The sequence below is a fragment of the Perca fluviatilis genome, chromosome 18, assembly GCF_010015445.1.
Source record: "Perca fluviatilis chromosome 18, GENO_Pfluv_1.0, whole genome shotgun sequence".
Taxonomy (NCBI): Eukaryota; Metazoa; Chordata; class Actinopteri; order Perciformes; family Percidae; genus Perca; species Perca fluviatilis.
Genome location: NC_053129.1, coordinates 21,526,511 through 21,547,816, shown reverse-complemented (window position 1 = coordinate 21,547,816; position 21,306 = coordinate 21,526,511). Strand labels below are relative to the sequence as shown.

At 38.4% G+C, this 21,306-nt stretch overlaps 1 protein-coding gene across 11 annotated transcripts in view; it reads left to right on the top strand.

Moving 5' to 3' along the window:
* otofa (otoferlin a) overlaps nucleotides 1–21,306 on the top strand; it is an 86,704-nt gene that overhangs the window by 64,257 nt on the left and 1,141 nt on the right. The window contains exons 24-48 of one of the 11 annotated variants that reach the window (XM_039782267.1): nucleotides 689–813; nucleotides 918–1,052; nucleotides 1,757–1,918; nucleotides 2,570–2,641; nucleotides 2,874–2,993; nucleotides 3,072–3,233; nucleotides 3,443–3,605; nucleotides 4,662–4,828; nucleotides 5,028–5,057; nucleotides 5,175–5,312; nucleotides 5,404–5,479; nucleotides 6,967–7,112; nucleotides 7,197–7,331; nucleotides 7,451–7,588; nucleotides 7,692–7,819; nucleotides 7,958–8,128; nucleotides 8,354–8,514; nucleotides 9,038–9,180; nucleotides 9,265–9,353; nucleotides 9,616–9,714; nucleotides 13,573–13,814; nucleotides 13,913–14,091; nucleotides 14,572–14,672; nucleotides 15,099–15,140; nucleotides 16,476–18,433. In XM_039782267.1, coding sequence (XP_039638201.1) covers nucleotides 689–813; nucleotides 918–1,052; nucleotides 1,757–1,918; nucleotides 2,570–2,641; nucleotides 2,874–2,993; nucleotides 3,072–3,233; nucleotides 3,443–3,605; nucleotides 4,662–4,828; nucleotides 5,028–5,057; nucleotides 5,175–5,312; nucleotides 5,404–5,479; nucleotides 6,967–7,112; nucleotides 7,197–7,331; nucleotides 7,451–7,588; nucleotides 7,692–7,819; nucleotides 7,958–8,128; nucleotides 8,354–8,514; nucleotides 9,038–9,180; nucleotides 9,265–9,353; nucleotides 9,616–9,714; nucleotides 13,573–13,814; nucleotides 13,913–14,091; nucleotides 14,572–14,672; nucleotides 15,099–15,140; nucleotides 16,476–16,623 — 3,272 coding nt within the window. In that variant the 3' untranslated portion in view covers nucleotides 16,624–18,433. Of the gene's footprint in view, nucleotides 1–688; nucleotides 814–917; nucleotides 1,053–1,756; nucleotides 1,919–2,569; nucleotides 2,642–2,873; nucleotides 2,994–3,071; nucleotides 3,234–3,442; nucleotides 3,606–4,661; nucleotides 4,829–5,027; nucleotides 5,058–5,174; nucleotides 5,313–5,403; nucleotides 5,480–6,966; nucleotides 7,113–7,196; nucleotides 7,332–7,450; nucleotides 7,589–7,691; nucleotides 7,820–7,957; nucleotides 8,129–8,353; nucleotides 8,515–9,037; nucleotides 9,181–9,264; nucleotides 9,354–9,615; nucleotides 9,715–9,910; nucleotides 10,010–13,572; nucleotides 13,815–13,912; nucleotides 14,092–14,571; nucleotides 14,673–15,098; nucleotides 15,287–16,446; nucleotides 18,434–21,306 lie in introns of those variants that run through there. The other 10 variants (XM_039782265.1, XM_039782259.1, XM_039782260.1 and 7 more) reach the window with 10 other exon arrangements.

The window sequence follows — 21,306 nt, the reverse complement described above, 5'->3', positions numbered from 1 at the left end:
TGCTACAACACACACAAGTTCACCATAATCTACAAAAGAACTACTTACATGTGTGCCCTCATTTAGAAGTTTCCCAGCTAATCCTGCCTTGTAACTGACCAAAGTTGGAGAAACAGGCTTTCTTTTACTGTCTCTAGAGTTAGCTAGCTAGCTGACATGCTCTACATCTGAGCTACTGAGCATGTGCAAGTGCAATCAAAGATAGTACAGAAGAAGAAGATGAAAAGAGGTCTCACTCTGTAGCTAAAACAGAAACCAGGTGAAAAGAGGATCTGCAGCAGTGAGAGAGAGCTGTGCAGTACAACAAAAATATGGTGTTTTTTGAAAATTAAACCATGTAAACCTATTCTGGTACAACCTTAAAATACAGTTATGAACCTGAAAATGAGCATAATATGGGCGCTTTAAGTAGCTTTACTTTTTATTGACTCTAAGTATTTACCATTAAGTTTTGACTCTAAAATCAATTGGAGGCAGAACACATAAACAAACTCACTCAGAAGTCGAGATTTGACTTCCATTGATCCCTTTTACTTTGTTGTTCACTTTTCTAACTACAATATAAGATTGTCAATATAAGGGTTTGTCAGAGTTTGTGTGTGTGTGTGTGTATATGTGTGTGTGTGTGTGTGTGTGTGTGTGTGTGTGTGTGTGTGTGTGTGTGTGTGTTGTGTGGGGTCTCCAACAGTGAAGCAGGTGTTTCAGCTGAGAGCACACATGTACCAGGCCCGCAGTCTGTTTGCTGCCGACAGCAGTGGCCTTTCTGATCCTTTCGCTCGGGTCTTCTTCTCCACACACAGCCAGGTTACTGAGGTAGGACCATGAATGTGTGTGTGTATATATACATTTGTGTGTGGGAACTCAACAAGTGTTTGTATCATGTATGAGTTAACTGAGTTAATATGTGTGTGCTGCAGGTCCTGAGCGAGACTCTTTGTCCTACCTGGGACCAGCTGCTGGTGTTTGATGATGTGGAGCTGTTCGGTGAGGCCAGCGAGCTGAGAGACGACCCTCCAATCATTGTCATTGAAATCTTTGACCAGGACACTGTGGTAGGTTTTTGACCTACTGTATTTAAATGAATGGATGCATCATGGAGGGACTGATTTATAAATCTGTCAATGCTTCCTTTCTTCTCTGTTGTTTTAAATCATTCAGTTTGGGCTAATAACACTAAAAGTGCTTTGCTTCTCCTTCCCTCATGTTCTGACTCTGTCTACATTTGTTTCACTCGACCCTGTCCTTCACATTTACACTGGTCTTGCTCATGCTGTGCTGACTAAATAGAGTGTGAAAGCATTAGTACTGTAGAGGCTGTGTTGAATTAGAAGTTCTAATAGCTGTTACCTGATGTAGCATGAATTGTTTGGTTCACCTAGCTGTGCCTCCATCTCCCCTCTCTCCATGTGTAACAGCAGTAGCTGCAGGAGCTTTAGTGTTTGTAGTAGTAGCATTGGTGCAGTGTGGAAAATCTGCCTCCCAATACTCAACCATAAAAAAAAATTGAAACAAATAAATCTGATGTAGATATCTATGATACACCCCTTTTTGTTGTATTTCACTGTAATTTTAGGTCAGGTTTAGCTGTTTACAAGCTTTCCTTCTCAAATTCCACATTTTTGTAACCTTCCACCACTTTGACCAATGCTGACACCAAGTGGCTGCTGTGGTAGCTACACCTCCCGCACCTGTGTCTAACTCCCTTCCCTTGTCCCCTGACTGTCTCGATTGCCTGCTGTCACAATGTGGTATTCAGGGCAAGGCAGAATTCATAGGTCGGGCGTTTGCGAAGCCCACCATCAAGATGTGTGACGAGTACTACGGCCCCCCGAGGTTCCCGCCACAGCTGGAGTACTACCAGATTTACAGAGGGAACTGCACTGCCGGGGAACTGCTGGCTGCCTTTGAGCTGCTGCAGGTAACATATTCATGCACACACATACATAAATGCATACAAATTAAAAAAAGCTTGTACATATGCATGCACACAAATACATAAACACACACAAATGAATAAAAGCTTTTACATATGCATGCACACACACATGCAACTCCATAGTGTCTCCTTAATGAGATATTGCATGTCACTGCTCTACAGTTTGGTTATAGTAAAGAGAACAAGAGAAATGAAAAAGGAAGATTGTAAATATATCTATTGTGATATGTTTACATCTATGTTTTAGCAGTCTCCTCTGTCACTGCCTTTCTTGGTGTTTGCACCACCAGCTGTAGAAAACCGTTTGCAGAAACTTTATGTGGCACAATACACAGGGACCCACTCATAAAAGCACTTCTCCATAGCACTACTAGTGGTCAAAATCTCAACAAGGTACCTTTAATGATGTGGAGAATGCACGAAAGATCATGGAAAAAAATAACAAAAGAAGGGTTTCTTTTTCTCTTCCAATCATTCAAAACATATCTCTCATATCTTGCTCTTTATCTGTGCCCTTACCATCTGTAAATATTTGTATCTCCCTTCTCTTCTACAGACTAACATTTTTCTCCTTTCTCCTGTGAAAAATCCATTTTCCCTTTTTCTTCTTGTGCCTCCGCCTGTTGCCTGCAGATACCTTTCGATGTGGAGGCGATTAGGCGAGCTCTGATCGCTGTCCATAACTTTGCTGTTCCTCAAATAAAGGTGCTCTTTTTCTGCATTCTCTCTTTTCATCTCACTTTGTCTTACTCTTTGGTAACACTTTTATCTCTACCCACAAAGTTGTCACACCAAGAAAATAAAGATTTAATACAAATATTACGATTGTAGGAAATAAATTTGGTATGGTGCTCATACTGTACCACAATACATAAAACACAAAAGCATTGCATCCTGTCACTGTCACGTTTACTTCCAAACTCTCCTCCTTTATTAGGTTGGTCAAGGAGGGATAGCTGATCTTCCTTCCCTTGAAGGGCCGACAGACTCGGAGCGTGGACCCATTCTGCCTGTGCCGTTGGGCATCCGACCCGTCCTGAGTCGCTACCGCATAGAGGTGAGATTTTAACCACCAGCTCCATTTTCGATTTCTAGAGATCCCCTTCCTTTAACTGCTGTTTTTTCTCTGGTTCAGGTTTTGTTCTGGGGCTTAAGGGACCTGAAGAGGATTAACCTGGCTCAGGTGGATCGGCCCCGTGTGGACATAGAGTGTGCAGGTAGAGGTGTGCAGTCTGTCCTCATCCAGAACTACAAGAAAAACCCCAACTTCAGCATCCTAGTTAAATGGTTTGAGGTGGTAAGTACAGCTGTCGATTTGATATTTAGATTATTACAGTGTTGGATCTTGGATCCAAAAATATCCAATTTCTTGAAATAAACATCAAACTTGTGGTTGTCTTCACTTAACTGAAAAAAAAACTTAACAATTGTCACTTATTGCAAGAATAATGTAAAATTGTTCCTTTACCTCACTTTGCCAACTCCATGTCTTTATTTTGTCCCCAGGACCTTCCAGAGAATGAACTCCTCCACCCCCCTCTCAACATCCGGGTGGTGGACTGCCGGGCATTTGGCCGTTACATCTTGGTTGGGTCCCATGCTGTCACCAGCCTGAGACGTTTCATTTACAGCACCCCAGACAAGACCTCCAACAACTGGGCCACTGCAGGTGCTTATGATCAAGTGCAGGATTATATTTACCGTATATTTTTGTTAGCGAGTGTGTTCTGATAAGGGCTTCAAGCCAAAATGCATTCGCAGTTTTGTCAGTCTATTAGCTGGAAATAAAATTCAGCAAAATTATCAACACGTGGCGATTCTTTTACTTTTTCACTTCTGGAGTGCCTCCTTTTTCCTGCTTTTATTTAAGGGAAACAAACACATATTCGGTAGTTAATTCGGGGCCTTTTGTCTTTTGTTTCTATTGTCAGGTACGAAAAACTAGCAACTTTAAAATATTAGCATTTTCAGATATTACAATAAGCAGCTTTACCTTTAACTCAACTCCTACTTGTATGCATACTTGAGTTTATTCATTTGATTTTATAAACCCAAGCGTTGTACTTGACCATTCGAGGACGGTGCATCTCTCCAGTGACAATCATATTGTTGTTTTCCAATGCCTTGCTAGAGAAAGAAAGCTTTTTATTTAAACACTTTACACTCAGACCAGTCTCGCATTGCCGGACCTATCTCCACAGTGCTGTGGAGTAAGATCTGGCTACTATACACGACATATACATTCTAGGATCAGGGAAAAAACTCTCTGGGTTGTTTGCTTTTCTTTAAACCAATCACAATCGTCTTGGGCAGCGTTAAGCTCCGGACACAGTGGCGGTGGCTCTGCAAGATAGTCTCAGGAATGAACCAAACATGGCTGAAATAATGTTGTAGACTTTGTTTTAACCTTTGAAATGCCAGATGGACAAGGCTCCTGGAAGGTTTAGACAACAACAGGATCATGTACATCAAGGTTAAAACAAACTAAGAATTCAATTAAAATACTTCTGATTCAGGTCTCTAGTCAATCAGCTCTCTGGTCACTAAAGAATGAGCTTTCATTCTTTATTTACTTAGCTGATTTCTCTGCTTGCTTTCTGCCCTGACCAACTTTTCATACCTGTGTCCTCTCTCCATCTGTTATCTTTTTTTCCTCTCTTGCATGTCCTTGGCTGTCCTGTCCTCTCCTGCCGCCTGCTGTCTTTGCACTTCGCCCTCACTCCAGCTAAGCTAATGAATGGCTACATGGTCCTTACCAATGGCGGCTTCCAGCCTCGCTCCTCACCCAGCCTTTCCTCTCGCACCCTCTCTCGCCCCGCAGGTGACATCATCGTCAACATGGACGCAGAGCCTTCGGTCCGAAAGATGGACACGGTTGTCAAGTTAGACGCTGTAAGCTTTTCTTTGAGTTCATGCACTGTCAAGCATTGCCTTCTAATTTCTATTGGAAAACGTTTGTGTTTATATATGTAAATAGTAGCACTGCTTTATGTCCAGCCTTTTTACCTGCCTCTGTACATGTGCCATTCTACCTGCGTCATCCATTGTGTAATAAACCATTGTGTTGTTTTATGTAACGCCCCCATCATAGATGTCTGACGCTGTTGTAAAAGTTGACATGGTAAGTAATCGTTTCTGTAGAAATTTGGCAATGAAAATATGTGCTGAAGTTAACTGGTGCCTCATTGTGAATAAAATTGCAGATACTGAGAATCACATGTTTTTACTGTTTCAACAGACTGAGGAGGAGAGTGACAAAGAGAAAAAGAAGAAGAAGAAGAAAAAGAAGGGAGGAGTGGAGGAAGAGGACGAGACCAATGAGAGAGTGCTGGACTGGTGGTCCAAATATTTTGCTTCAATAGAGACATTGAAGGAGGTTTGTCTATTCTATTCTAGGATATTCTATTTACATCTACACGTGTTTTTGTTAATGCCCTCTGGCAACATTTTCTTGCCTGGTTTTCCAGACGCTCAGAGCCCAGGACGTGGCTCAGGCAGAGGCAGAGGAGAGAGAGGACCTGGAGATAGCTGCAGAGGCAGCAGGTATTAAACTTCACCAAATCAGCCAGGCTGCCTGCCAGTGCACGCAAATGTCACCGTTTTTGGATTTTAGGTTGGGATTCTGCAACTGTAGACAAATTCCTGACTAGTTTCACTCGGTTGTTTTAAGATTGTTGAAAATTATGTTGTTTTGTCAACTGCACTGCCTGAGATGGCAGAGAGAAATTTGTTTTGAGCTATACTAATAGGAAAGTCTAAAATCACTCCCTATTTACTATACTGTGTAGTGCACTATATTTACTTTCCTCCATTTTATTTGAGTGTGGAAATGATGCTCTGTATATTGTCCTTAAAAATTCCCACAATAGAAAATAGTGGTGTCCATTACTTGTATACTACAGCTGTGTCCCAAATCCATACAACATACTAATTCTATACCGTATGTACTACTTACTAATCGTTATAGTATACTCCTTCTCCATTTCCTTTGTGCATTGCATTGTGGGAGAATAGTGTCCATCAACAGCATACTGACTGCTTTACTTTCTTTCTTTTTTTTTTACACATTTTTAAATACTAAAAACCAGCTAAGAATCAGTATGTAGTATGGACCTGGAACAAGGCATACATTATTTTAACAACAATGCAATACGACACATTCATCAGTCATCAGTAATGACTCAAAATTACAATGACTCATAAATGTCCGAAATCTCAATTTACTTACTCACTATGGAGTAAAGTACAGAGTGTTTATTGTAAAGGGAGTAGTGAGTGAGGGAGTGAGGGAGTGAGGGAGTGATTTCAGACACAGCTTTTGTCTGAGATGTGAGTCTTAGCATAAAGCATGCAGAAGAAATATCATTATGTGCTTCCTGCTCTTCGTCTCTTTGCTCCCACGGATTCATCCTTCATCTACGCTTTGAACATGAGTCGAACGTTGTCATATTCATGGCCATTTCTTTCATCAGCATGACCTCCCAGCTCTAAAATACACATGAAAGCTGGCTGATCAGACTCACTGAATTAACCTACATCTACACTAACATGCTTACTTACATACATTGTTATTTAATAGTGTATTTAGTAGTAGTTGGATTTAGAGTGTTTGTGAAATAGTTGTAAAATTTAAACTACATTTAAGCATTCCTGATGGGTTTAGATGGGCGTCATAAGTGTCATAAGTGTACTTTTTTTGCACCTGTGAGCACACACAACAGTGATGTCACAGGGTCCACCTGTACATCACTGCACCAAGGTGAGAAGTTACATCAATGGAAGTCCCCAAAAACAAGGTTTTCAGGTGGAATTAAGTTACTCTGAAAAATGTAAACAGTTTGTGATGTTTTTGGTTCTTGGAGTGCCTTTCTTCCGTACAACAACATTTGACCGCATTCACAACATGAGTTTAGGGAAACTTAATTCCCTGATAAACACATCTGTCAGCTTTCATGTTTGACCCTGCCACCCCTCTTCATGACTCCAGCCCTACTTTGTCCACCTCCACTTCCAATCACCCCTCCAATCAGATATAAAACCTGATGACCTTCTTCTGAAAGGCTCCAAGACAAAGGAAAAGAGCAAAGAGAAGAAGAGCTCCAAGGACAAGAAGAAGGGTCACGCTGCAGACGGCTCTGAGAAACGAACGGTTAAAGCAAGAGTGGACGAGCTGATGGTGACTATTGTCATTCACATACTCGCAGCAGTAGAAAATAATATACATGCAGATACAAACTCAATCCGTCGTTGACCTATGCAGGTGTACGACAAGGAGCTGGATAGTGAGTTTGGCAACTTTGAAGACTGGCTCCACACTTTCAACTTGTACAGAGGAAAGGCTGGGGATGACGACGAACGCACTCTGGATGACGACAGGATTGTTGGCAGATTCAAGGTGAGAAAACACTGCGTAAAAACAAGTACGTTCCAGCCTACACTAGCTGACAGAACGTAGGTTATAGAGCAAAAATACACTTGTTTTTTATTTAAACCTGTTTTCTTTCTGTGACCCAGGGATCCTTATGTATGTACAAGCTACCTCTGTCGGAGGAGATCACGAGAGAGACAGGATTCGATCCTAGTATGGGCATGTTCCAGAGCATTCCACGTAACGATCCAATCAACGTCCTTGTCCGTGTCTATGTTGTCAGGGTGAGTGACCTCTTTATCATTTAAAGCTATACTGCTGTTAAAACACATCATAATAAACATAAACTAATATATATTTCTCTGAGTTTGTTCTGTTCTGTTTCAGGCTACAGATCTTCATCCTGCTGATATCAATGGGAAGGCTGATCCATACGTTGTCATCAAGCTGGGCAAGTCAGAGATCAAGGATAAAGAGAACTACATTTCCAAACAGCTCAATCCTGTATTTGGAAAGTAAGTTCAGAGAAAGATACTCTTCATTTAGTTTGGTTTGCCATCAAAATTATTCTGAACGAGCCTGAATCTGTTCACATTTGCACTCAGTTTTTCTTCTCAGCTTATTCAATTTATCCTCCACTTGACTGTGCTCAGATCGTTTGACATTGAGGCCAGATTCCCCATGGAGTCCATGCTAACAGTGTCTGTGTACGACTGGGACCTGGTCGGCACTGACGACCTGATCGGAGAGACAAAGATTGACTTGGAGAATCGTTTCTACAGCAAATACAGAGCCACCTGCGGCATCTCATCCAACTATTCTGTGTGAGTATCTATGTGTTTTATCCTCTACATGTTTTAGTTATTGGTGTAGTTACAATGTCACCATATGAAACCCAACACCTCTTAACTAAATCTACTTTTCTACAGAAATGTTACAGTCTCACGTTATATTGCGTAGGCATCTAAAAAGAACAACAATGTCTTGCATTTAGAATTCTGTTTATCAGTTACTTTATCAATTACCTCTTTGTTATCTATTGATGTCAGCCATGGATACAATGTTTGGCGGGACCCTATGAAGCCCAGTCAGATCCTGGCCAAGCTCTGTAAGGACGGCAAGATCGATGGACCTCATTATGGGCCGGGAGGGAAAGTCAAGGTGGCCAATCGAATTTTCCAGGGACCTACAGAGATCGAGGATGAAAATGGTATGGCTGCATGTTTCTCCTAAAACTGTGAGATAATGTGAAAGTCCTACATAGGATTAAACATCATAATAAATGTGATACCAATGTAATACCATATACAAGTGATTAGTAGTCTCTGATTTCAAAGTAGTATCAGTGCTTTTCCAAGTTATGAGTACATTTACTGTAATCTTTGTTGCTTTTTGTGGCAAAGAGATTGTTGTCTTTTCACCCACCCTGTTCCTGTCTTGTACTTAAAAAACACAATTTCCCTTACATAATCAAACAGATCCAGCTTAATGCTCAATAATCTTCACAGTAAGCTTTTGCTTTTGCCACAGAATTTCCGACTACATTTGGTCTTCTACTGAGGCTGTGCTAATCAAATAAACAATGTCATCGGGTGTTGCCAATAATCTTAGAAATAGTCACATTTGTTTACATTAAGATTAGGCTATAAATGCCTGAATTGGCTTGTTTCCAATTCAAGTATTTTGCCTTCCCTTTCTCTCTTTATCTTCTTGTGTTTGTGTCAATATCCCAGGTCTGAAGAAGCAGACTGAGGAGCATTTGGCTCTGACGGTGCTGAACCACTGGGAGGAGATCCCAAGGGTGGGCTGGAAGCTCGTCCCTGAACACGTGGAGACCAGGCCCCTGCTGAACCCTGACAAACCCGGCATTGAACAGGTAGAAAAGAGCCACGCTCATCTGGATTCATGAAACAGATTGAAATGAGAGTTAAAGTGTATATTTTTCTCTGTGCGTTCAAAGGGCCGTATTGAGATGTGGGTGGATATGTTTCCTATGGACATGCCTGCTCCTGGACCTGCAATAGACATATCACCACGTAAACCAAAGAGGTAGGCCCAGGCTGGAGCAAATAAGACAAACATCACTTTGAGTATGTTTTCTGATTATAAAAAAACTATAAATCCAATTCTGATTTATTGGGAAATATATTTGTTAATTGCATTTGAAGTGTCTAAACTTCTTCAGCTTTTCCAACAGACTACGTTGCTTTATCCTCAGGTTAAATTATGGTGAGTCTGTTTGACTAGTTAGCTCTCCATTTACTGGCAAATGTAAGTCCAACTGTGTGTTCCTTCCTCCCCCCCTTACCAGATATGAGCTCAGGGTGATTATTTGGAATACAGACGAAGTAATACTGGAGGACGATGATTACTTCACTGGGGAAAAGTCCAGTGACATATTTGTCAGGGGGTAGGTACAGCGGGACGCGGCGACCAAGCCTCGTCCTGTGGGTGTGAGCTGTGTGTGGATTTTTTTTTTTGCAGTTAACCATTTTTATTTTTTTTCCATTTTTTTCTGTGTGCGTTTTTGTGTTTGTGGTGTGTCTCCTGTCTGTCTGTCTGTCGTCCTCTCTCTCTCCTCCGGTCAATGCTCTGCTGCTGTCTAGCTTTGAGCTTCGTGTTGTTATTTGGAACACTGATGACGTAATTCTAGAGGACGATGCTTTCATGACAGGAGAGAAGATGTCTGACATCTATGTCAGGGGGTAAACACACGATTCCACCGCATGGCTCGTACAACTACCTCCCTTCCTCCCTCCTGAAGCCCTGGAGTTATTTCTTTCCTCCCTTTCCCACTTCCTGTCTGTCAACTCTCCATCCAGCACGTAACCTCGCTTGTCTTACAGTCTCCAAATAGCACGCTGACAACTTTTGCCAAATGAAAAATTTGTTTTGTCAGGACCAAACCACATAAACAACTTGTTAAGTACAATCATAATCATATAGTCATATAAATGCCAAAACAATCCACAGATATGCTGATATTTGAAGTTCATTCATGTCCTTGGAACCCAGAAATCTCTGAGCTAACACAGACATAAAGTTGCTTAGAGGAATAGATATTTTGAACATCTCCATCATCATTACTGCCATTTTCTTTTTTGTCAAACTACTATTTTCTTTTGTTAAAATTCTATTCTATTTTCTTTTCTTTTTTCTGTTTGTTAAACCAGAATGTTTTTGTTAAACTACTATTTTCTTTTTTGTCAACCTAATATTTTATTGTATTATATTAAACTACTATTTTATATTTTATTTTGTTAAACTACTATTTTATTTTTTATTTTGTTAATCTACTATTTTTTGTATTATTATTATTTTTTATTTTTTTGTCAGACTACTATTCCCAAAGTCAAGAGTGAACTTTAAGGTTGGCAGGGCTTTTAAACGAAGGGGGATTTTTTGCTTTATTTTTTGTTTGTGGTTTGGTGCTGTATTTTAGATCTTCCTTGAAATTACTTTTATGTGAAGACTAAAGATTTTGGTCATTTGATTTTAAGGTATTCGGAGCCTCTTGCATGTATATAAGTAAAGAACATGCATGGGGGTACGACAGAGCTCCAATGTTTTTGATAACATTGTCATGTTGCAGACTGGTCCTAATACTGGACCTTTTTCATGGCAGACATTTTGAGTTGTGCAGTTACATTAGCTTTACAGCCAATAAAACTGCCTCACATTGAACTTCAAAAAATAATGTGAACAGGGAATGCATGCCTGAATTAATGTTCCCTATGAACTACATTATAGTATATGGAAATAGCAAATATTTACAGGATGGACGTGTAATGTGACCATACATCTGTGATAGAAATAGCACAGGTGTATTTATTCACATTAATAATGTCTTAATCCATTAAGAGTCCCAGCATGCACAATAATACCAGCTCCTTGGAATAGATGCCTAAATGCGGCCATTATTAATGATTTTAATTGTACTTTTTATTTGTGCTTTTCTTGCAGTTAGATGTAAAATTTCTAAAATGAAAAAGGTCTTATCATATTTTACTCCTGTTATTAATTTAATGAATTAAAGTTATTATTGTCAGTGTTTTGCGGAGCCTCCTCACTCCTGCATCTCCTAACCAAACTTACTTTTACCTCAACTGACTTGGTGTCACCTGTAAATGTGTGCTAACAAACAGGGTGCCATCCTCAAACAACCCTAAATACTTGGTGTATGATAAAATATTCGTAGAAATCAAGAACCTTTATTGAGTAAAGCAAAAAATGATGGGGTTGTTTCAGATGGATCCAATGTTGTGATACAGTAGTTATGATTCAGTTGAGATCAGGCATTTTTTAGTGACATTGGCCCTCATTTATCAAAAGTGCGTACACCAAATTTCCAGCGTACACCTGGCGTACACCCAAAACCACGGTGACTTTGAGATTTATCAATATGGACGTTGGCGTACGGCACGCTCAAATCCTACGCCAGCTCAGGAGGTGGCGTACATGTACGCACGTTTTGAGTTAGTGCGGAAATGCGCAGAAAAACAATTCCTAACACCACAAAACGCACTGACAAACTAAAAGAAGACCTCTATGCGCCGGTCTGCAACATTGTTTTAGCCTGGGGGGGTTCTGTTCAACATCGCGCAGGAAAACACGGTGCCATAAATGTAGCGATAGAGCCAGATGACCCGATGCCCGGAGAGCAGTGTCCAGAACAGCCCCAACTGGGGGCTATACGAAGGAGACAGGATATTATTCCTCGCTTTTAAAAGGTAGCCTATAGTGTTATGTTTGGCAATGATATTCAATACAGGAAACATGACGATGCACAACATTTTTATTTATTCCTCAGGTTTTTGTTTCTCTTTCAAGTGAATGATTTATTTCTGCCATTGACCGAGTTATTTCGGCTTATTTTTCCAGCCCCTCTGCTGTCAGGAGACCGGGTCCAGCAGGGGGGGGGGCGGAGGACGCGCGCTCTCCCTCAGCTGTTGCCTCGTTCCGACTCATGAAAAAAAAAACACGAGTAAAATAAAAGACACTGCATAAACTCCGCTACCGTGTGTTTATTTAAATAAAAGTACACCTACATGTAGGCTTAATAGATTGCAATAGAAGCCTGTATATTACTATTAGGACTATAGAAAAATGTGTCAAGGATGTATAAATTAAATAGGCTAAACTTCAGCTGGAGTCCGATTTACTTCGGCAACACTGTTGACCGCATCAGTGATCTCTTTCCATTCCGCATTCTTTCTACAGCCTTTAATAACAGTTTTCAGGCTGACAAATAGTACACACGTTAGTGCAAATGAACCGGAGATATCAGGGTTTCAATCTCCACCTCTGAAAAGTGCCGCTTCTCAGCCGGATTACGTCTCGCCATGTCGTAAATTGTAGGGGCGAGGCCTCAAAACCGAGAATATATTGGGGCGTGTTATTCTAATGACGATCGTTTTCAGCCGCGGCATTTATCAAGGGCAGGTATTGCGTACACCTGGATTTCAAAGGTACGCACAGCTTCATAAATCAGGCGGTGAGAGGAGTGTAAGCATAATCTTACGCCGACATATACGCCCGTTTCTACGCAAGAATGATAAATGAGGGCCATTGTGTCTTTTGTAGCCAAGCAAAAACTCTCACCTTAACCCCAGCCTAATTTATGCCAGTGCCAGCATCTCAGTTATCAAATCAAAGCACATTCCCTTTGACTATTCACTGAGATGTTTTAAGTGTTGCGTTTTGAGAACTGAGAGTGCAGCTCCCATACTGCTCCTCAGTCTCACTCTACTGTAAATGAAAGAGCCCCAGCTGGCACAGACTGACCTCATAGTCTTTGATATTCTGCTGTCTGCATCTACACACTAAAAGTTAGACTTTTTTAAGGAAAATATCAGATAAATTTCATTGCATTTTTGCAAGCTTTGTGTATGCATGGCTTTGAAAATAATGTGAATCTCCCACATCAAATCAGATTTTTTTATCTATGGTTCCACAACATTGTTGACATTATCTGACACACACATGTATTAATCTGATTTGCTTTTGGGGAGCCACATTATGTGTTTTGATTTTGACCTATTAGCATCATCTCTCTTGTTGGCAGACTGGTACATTTAACAATGTCCTATGCTCTTTTTTTTAAATTAGCCAAATTAATTTTCTGTAACTGACAGACAATTGCAATTTCCTACTTGTAAGACCTTAGAAGTGCATGTCTGACAAAATAAAAAAAACTAAATCTATCCACATATCCTAACCATGATCCTTAAGGTCAACCTAACTCTGATCTCTATGGTTCTTCCCACAGATGGCTGAAAGGACAGCAGGAGGACAAGCAGGACACCGATGTGCACTATCACTCCCTGACTGGTGAGGGCAACTTTAACTGGCGCTTTGTCTTCCCCTTCGATTACCTCATGGCTGAGGAGAAGATCGTCATCTCTAAGAAAGAGTCCATGTTCTCCTGGGATGAGACTGAATATAAGATCCCGCCTCGCCTCACGCTGCAGGTCTGGGATGCCGACCACTTCTCTGCCGATGACTTCCTGGGTGAGCACTGATGGGAACAATGGCAGAACTTTCCATCTGATTTACCACCAAAAAAAAGTATCACCATCCTTAATGTCTTTGACTTACACCACTCCCAGGTGCTATTGAGTTGGACCTAAACCGGTTCCCTCGTGGTGCCAAGACAGCCAAGCAGTGTTCCCTTGACATGATCCAAAATGAGCAGGAGCTGCCCACCATTTCTATCTTCAAACAAAAGAGAGTCAAGGGCTGGTGGCCGTTTGTAGCGCGCGATGAGAACGATGAGATGGAGCTCACGGTGAGTCAGTCATGAAATACTGAGCAAAGTTACAACTGCAGTTTGGCACCACATAGGAAATCATCATCTTTTAGCAGCAGTAAGAAAGCTACCTCCAACGGAGTTAAAGCTGAAACAAAAACAGTATGAAGAAGAATTTAAGTAAAGAAAGAGCCATGAAAGCAGAAAGTAAATAAAATTATGAAATAAAACACTTAGAAAACGCTCATTACAAAGCAGGTTAAAGCAAACCTTTCTATGGAAATCTTTCCAAGAAAACACTGTATGTTTTAATAATTCAGTGGTACCCAACCTGGGTGGCAGGAACTACCAGGGTTCCGAGATAAATCTGAGGGGTCCAAAGAAGATTGGAAACCATTGCATTAATCTATACATACAGAACAGGGAACTAGATCTAGAGTATTCGTATACTCAAGGCGTCTAGCTGATGGATTTATATGAATTTTCTTATATCACATGTATCACATGTTGTCATTGCAGGGTAAGGTAGAAGCTGAGCTTCATCTGGTGACAGCAGAGGAGGCGGAGAAATGTCCTGTAGGACTGGGACGAAATGAGCCTGATCCACTGGAAAAACCAAAGTAAGATATTGTTATTTATTCAGAATATATGTAGAATCTAACTCTCACAAACACTTGTTTCACTAATAACATTTGAGAACGGTTGTGTGACACAGACATGGCTGTCCCTTAAATCTACTCTTCAAAAAATTCATTCTCACAGTGCAAAAAGCAGCGAATCAAATGTTCCAAATCACCATCAATCAGGACTTTATATGTGATAAAGATGTGATTATGTCTTGTTTGACCCTATCTCTGCTTTTTGCGCTGTCAAAAGGCCACTGTTACACTTTCGCCATTGTTTCTCCTCCTACCATCTCTTCAACTGTCTCCCTCTGTCTCTCCCCTCCCCTCCTTTGTGCGTGTGACTCCCCCTTTCTCCCTGTTTTTGCCTCCATATGCATTCCTTCTTTTCTCCCCTCCCTCTCTCTACCTCCTTCCGCAAAGCCGCCCGGACACCAGTCTTATGTGGTTTCTGGGCCCTCTGAAGTCCATTCGTTACTTCATCTGGCACAACTACCGCTGGCTAATCCTCAAGGTGCTGGGAGTGATACTGCTGCTGCTCATGCTGGGCCTCTTCCTCTACTCAATCCCTGGCTACCTGGTCAAGAAGATGCTGGGGGTCTGACGCGCTGGTAGCCTCTGCCCCTTCCTCGCTGTCTCTGCTTCTCTGTTTAAATTTAACTCCTTTGCTTCCTGGATTCTCCTGTACTACCTGTAGATCCTCCTCTCCTGTCCTGCCAAAACTCAGTTTCTTTGTTTTCTCTCCTTTTCTGGCTCTCCTCTGTTGTCTCCGGTCTCAGCTACAGAATAGTCTTTTTTTTTGCTGAATCTTTCTCAAACGTTTTGTGCAAGCCAGTGTCTTTTGCCACCAAGTGCCATTACACATCTTATAAGTGACCAACTGTTTGGTATGGAAACACGCTGGGCGGCTTTTAGGCAAGCGTTCACTGTCATGATTATAGAGTTGGACGTGTGAGGATTAAAAATACTGTGCATTGACAATATAACACAATATTCATTAAATATGAGTGAATTATTATGAATTTAATTACACTGACTTGTCCAGACCACAAAACAACAGATCCTCATTGGCATCCAGATATCATACAAAACACTGTATGAAATATTGTGAGCTGTGAGGCAAGTTTTATTTTTTTAAACTTTAACTGTAAGTCACATATCTCAATTGCTTTATTTATGTGCATTGTAAGTTAAAACATTAAAACATAAAACATAAAAAGTAATTGAAATAAATATTGGATTATGTGGTGAGGACAACAATAAGTGAAAGTCTAATAGTGATAAAGACTGCACCTCAATAAAAACTGAATAATGTAGTAATCATACAGGATGAGGATAACTAGGTTTCTTATGTTCCATCCTGAATATGAATAAAACCAAACTATAGGACTCTAATTTGCATGTAAAAGTACTACTGTTGTTGGAGCTGTTGCTCAATCATCCATCCATCCATTTTTATCAACATATTCATTGTGCCTATGTTGTGATCTTTTGGTCCTCTGACACATTATATTGATAGAAATGTAAATGTGAGCATGCTGTGGTAACTTATGAATGGAGCGCAGCTATCTAACCACTAATGCCAACTTTCTCTCTCTCTCTCTTTTACTCCTCCCATGTTTCATCCCATTTCTCTCTCCTCTTTCTCCATCAAACATCACTCCCCCTTCATTAACTCACTCCTCCATCTAACCGCCATGCCTTTGTCACCAAATCCTTTATTTTTTTTTTTTTCCTTCCCTTTTCCTAAAACCTCCATCCCTCCCTCTAGTCGCCCAGACACCACCTTCCTTTGGTTAGTCCGCTGAAAGCCATTCGCTACCTGGTGTGCAACCGCTACAAGTGGCTTATCATCAAGATAGTGCTGGCCCTGCTGCTGCTCGTCATGCTGGGCCTCTTCCTCTACAGCATGCCGGGCTACCTTGTCAAGAAGCTGCTGGGGGCCTAAGAGGCTGCTGGGAAGACAGGGAGGGGGGTGGCCAGCCCGATATTTGGACGGATGGATGGATGGGTGAATGGGAGAGACGCAGAGGGAAGATGCTGGCTTGTGTGTGCAAACCAGAACCAGTAGGTGAAGTCTCACCCACAGGAAGAGAGGAGAAGGCACTTTGGAAGTCCAATTTCATTATTTTCTCCTCTCAAATCCATTCTGATCGTTACAAACAGCTTGCCACCTTCCACCTTCGCTCTGCAGAGAGAGGCAGAAACCACCTAAAATTACTTCATTCCCCCCCTCCATTCCCCCAAAGTCATGAGAAACACTAACTGTCTAATCCTCTATCCAATCTGCAGCAAGCTTAACACATCTAATACTCAGTATCTGGACTCCATCCTTGAACTGACTAAAAAGCAATCATTTGCCACAAAGTGTAACCCTTAATATTGTTATTCTTTTCAAGCAATGTTACATAATGTTTCTTTATGTAACAACCTTTGATTTATTTATTAAGTTAAATCAGAATGTTGGGTTAGTGGTCAGACGATTGCATGGACATCCATTTCAAGTGATGCTATTAAGATCTCCCAATTACTGCTACAATGTCTGCTGTTGATTTATGTTAATAGGGAACAAATGAAAAATATGTTTGCTAACACTTTGCTCTAACCCCTCTTTTTAGCATTCATAAGCAATATATACATATTTAACAAAGGGTTTACTGTATAAACCATAACTATATATATATATTGTAAGTAGTAATAAGGACATTTTAAGTGTTTATTAATCTACAATAATGTAGAGTATTTGTCAACAATTATATAATACACCTGTGTTTTAATATATTATTATTAATTATATGTTTATACACCAGCCTCCACCAATGGGTACCCACATGAGGAGTTATAGTTGTTGACAATACATTAATACATACTTATAGGTGCTTTAAAGTACATTTAATCAATGTTTATACTGCTTATGCTGAGTGGGGGGATTAAAGCAAAGCGTTACCTTTGTTTTTTAAACTATCATAGCTCTTGCAGTCTTTGCACACTTCAAGAGTAATACTGAAGAAACAAAAATAAAGATGTCTATTTTCCTAATGAAATACAATGAGACAGAACAAGATGAATTCAAAATTAATTCATAATTAACAAATGTTCTACAGGATTTATTTAAACTGCAATGTTCAAATGTTCAAATCAATCAAAGCAACAAAGTCAGACTTGGGTCAAACAATATTTGAAAATAATTATTTCAAAAAAGAGAATAGGAGAAAAAAAAATATTTGGAAATATCAATTGACTAAGTCTGGTTAAAATGTATTTTAAAGCAAGAATTACTTCAAGGTCATTACTGTTTTCTACTACCAAACTGTAGACTTGTATGTCAATATGCATGCATGATTGTGATAACTGACCACAGAGGTCATGTGTGTTGGCATGACTAGCTCTCAAAATCACAAACCCTGCTATCTTTAACATGACAGATAATGTAAAGATACTTTTATGGGAATATGATTAAAGTGCACTTGAGTGGAGTGGTGAAAGGGGGTCTGGGGTTGATTCTCTAAACTCTGGCTTTATCTCCATATCAGATGGCGTTGTTTGCAGTGTCCGTTACTCCCTTTCAAATTTGCCTGTGCTTGACCTCATTTGTGTTGCAGTCTTTGTTTGTAATTCTGTGTTTCACCAATTACAGAGTTATTGTTTGCACTAAACTTGCCTGTTTTTACAATTAATTTGTGTTTATATATCTGTTGAAATGTGTGCATTATTTATTTTTTGTCTCTTTTGGCAATTTAAAATAAACTGAATTCCATGGACAACATGTTTGAGATTGTTAAATCGGCTATAATCAATATTTTAATATTAACAATTCATCACAGGAATACTAAACGGGAATAAAGGGGTCACTTGTAGTTATAAACCCACAGACAATTACCACAATAATATGCTGTTCTGCTCAGAAATCATGTTCTGTCATCAATGCTAGTGCTGTTAGTTAAAGTTAGTGATTTTGGTGGACAACTTGGAAGTTTAATGTGGAAGAAAGATGGAGAAGATATTTAGTTTTCCTGTGTGGCCCTTGATCACATGCTGGCTCCTTAAATTGACACAGTCATTACAACTTTAAGAACCCCTGGTATAGTGTGTCATAAACAAGTTGCAGTATAGTATGGTATAAAATCTCATTAAGCCATAGTATAGTATGTCATAAAAAAAGTCATTAAAAGTCATTGTATAGTATGTCATAAAAAAGTAATGAAAAGTCATGGTATAGTATGTCATAAAAAGTCATTGTATAGTATGTCATTAAAAGTCATTGTATAGTATGTCATGAAAATGTAATGAAAAGTCATAGTATAGTATGACATAAAAATGTCATAAAAAATGATAGTATAGTATGTCATAAAAAGGTCATAGTATAATATATCATAGAAAAGTAATAAAAAGTAATAAAAGTATAGTATGTCAAAAAGTCATAAAAAGTCATAGTGTACTATGTCATAAAAAAGTCAAAGAGCAAGGTCATTTTTTTTTCTCCGTATAATATGTATTGAAGATTAAATATTGTATAGTAGTAAAAAAGGCATATTAATAGTCATAGTATGTCATAAAAAATCATAGTGTACTATGTCATAAAAAAGTCACAAAAAATAATTGTATAGTAAGTCAAAAAAGGCATATTAATAGTCATAGTATAGTATGTCATAAAAAGTCGGAGTATAATAGGTCATAAAAAAGTCATAGTCTAGTATATCATAAAAAGTCATAAAATAAGCCATAGTATAGTATGTCATAAAAATGTCATAAAAAGTCACGGTATAGTATGTCGTAAAAAAGTTATAGTATATTATGTCGTGAAAAAGTCATATCATAGTATGTCAAGAAATGTCATAAAAAAGTCATAGTATAGTATGTCACAAAGGCATAAAAAGTCGTAGTATAGTATATCATAAAAAAGTCATAAAAAATAATGGTATAGTATGTCATAAAAAACTCAAGTATACTATGTCAACGAAAAGTTATAGTCATGAAAAAGTCATATTATAATATGTCATAAAAAGTCATATTATAATATGTCATAAAAAAGTCATAGTATATGATAAAAAAGTAATTGTATAGTATGTCATAAAAGTCATAAAAAGTCATTGTATAGTATGTCATAAAAGTCATTGTATAGTATGTCATAAATGTATTTAAAATGTCATGATATATTGTCATAAAAAGTCATTGTATAGTATGTCATAAAAAGTCATAGTATAGTATGTCATAAAAAAGTCATTAGAAGTCATAGTGTAGTATGTCACCAGAAAGTCAAAGTATAGTATGTCGTAAAAAGTTATAGTATAGTATGTCGTAAAAAAGTCACAAAAAGTCATAGTATAGTACGTCATGAAAAATTCATAAGAAGTCATAGTATAGTATGTAAAAAAAATCTGTATAGTATGTCATGAAACTGTCATGTTATAGTATGTCATAAAAAGTCATAGTATAGTATGTCATAAAAAAAAGTCATAAAAAGTTCACAGTATAGTATGTCACAAAAAGATAAAGAAATAGTATGGTATGTCATGAAAAAGTCATGATAATGAAATAGTATAGTATGTCATGAAAAGTCTTAGTATAGTATGTCATGAAAAAGTCATGATAAAGAAATAGTATGGTATCTCATGAAAAAGTCATGATAAAGAAATAGTATAGTATGTCATGAAAAAGTCATGATAAAGAAATAGTATGGTATGTCATGATAAAGAAATAGTATGGTATGGCATAAAAATGTCATAAAACATCTTAGTATAGTAGTTCATAAAAAGGTTATAAAAATTCATAGTATAGTATGTCATAAAAAGTCCTTAAAAGTCATAGTATAGTATGTCAGAAAATGTAACATCATAGTATGTCAGAAAAAAGTTATGAAAAGTCACAATATAGTATGTCATAAATATGTCATGAAAAAGTCATTATAGTATGTCAGAAAAGTCATAGTATAAGTATGTCAGAAGAAATACATAGCATAGTATGTAGTAAAAAGTCATAGTATAGTATGTCAAAAACAAGTCATAAAAAGTCATAAGAAGTCATAGTATAGTATGTCATAAAAGTTCATATTATAGTATGTCATTAAAAGTCATAAAAATGTCATAAGAAGTCACAGTATAGTATGTCATAAAATTCCACATTATAGTATGTCATAAAAAGTCATAGTATAGTATTTCACAAAAAAGTCATAATATTGTATGTCATGCAAAAGCCATAAAAAGTATAGTAATAGTAATAGTAATAGTATAGTATGTAGTAAAAAGTCATAAAAAGTCATATAATAAGAAGTAATAGTATAGAATGTCATAAAATGTCATGATATAGTATGTCATGAAAACGTCATAGTATAGTATGTCATAAAAAGTCATAGTATAGTATGTCATAAAAAAGTCATAGTATAGTATGTCATTAAAAGTCATAGTATAGTATGTCATAAAAAAATTCATAATATAGTATGTCATGAAAAAGTCATAGTATAGTATGCCATAACATTTCATATTGTAGTTTGTCATAAAAAGTCATAGTACAGTAAGTCATAAAAAGGTCATTAAAGGCATAGTATATTATATCATAAAAAGTCATGAAAAGTCATTGTATAGTATGTCACAAAGATGTCATAAAAAAGTCATAAAAAGTCAAAGTATAGTAT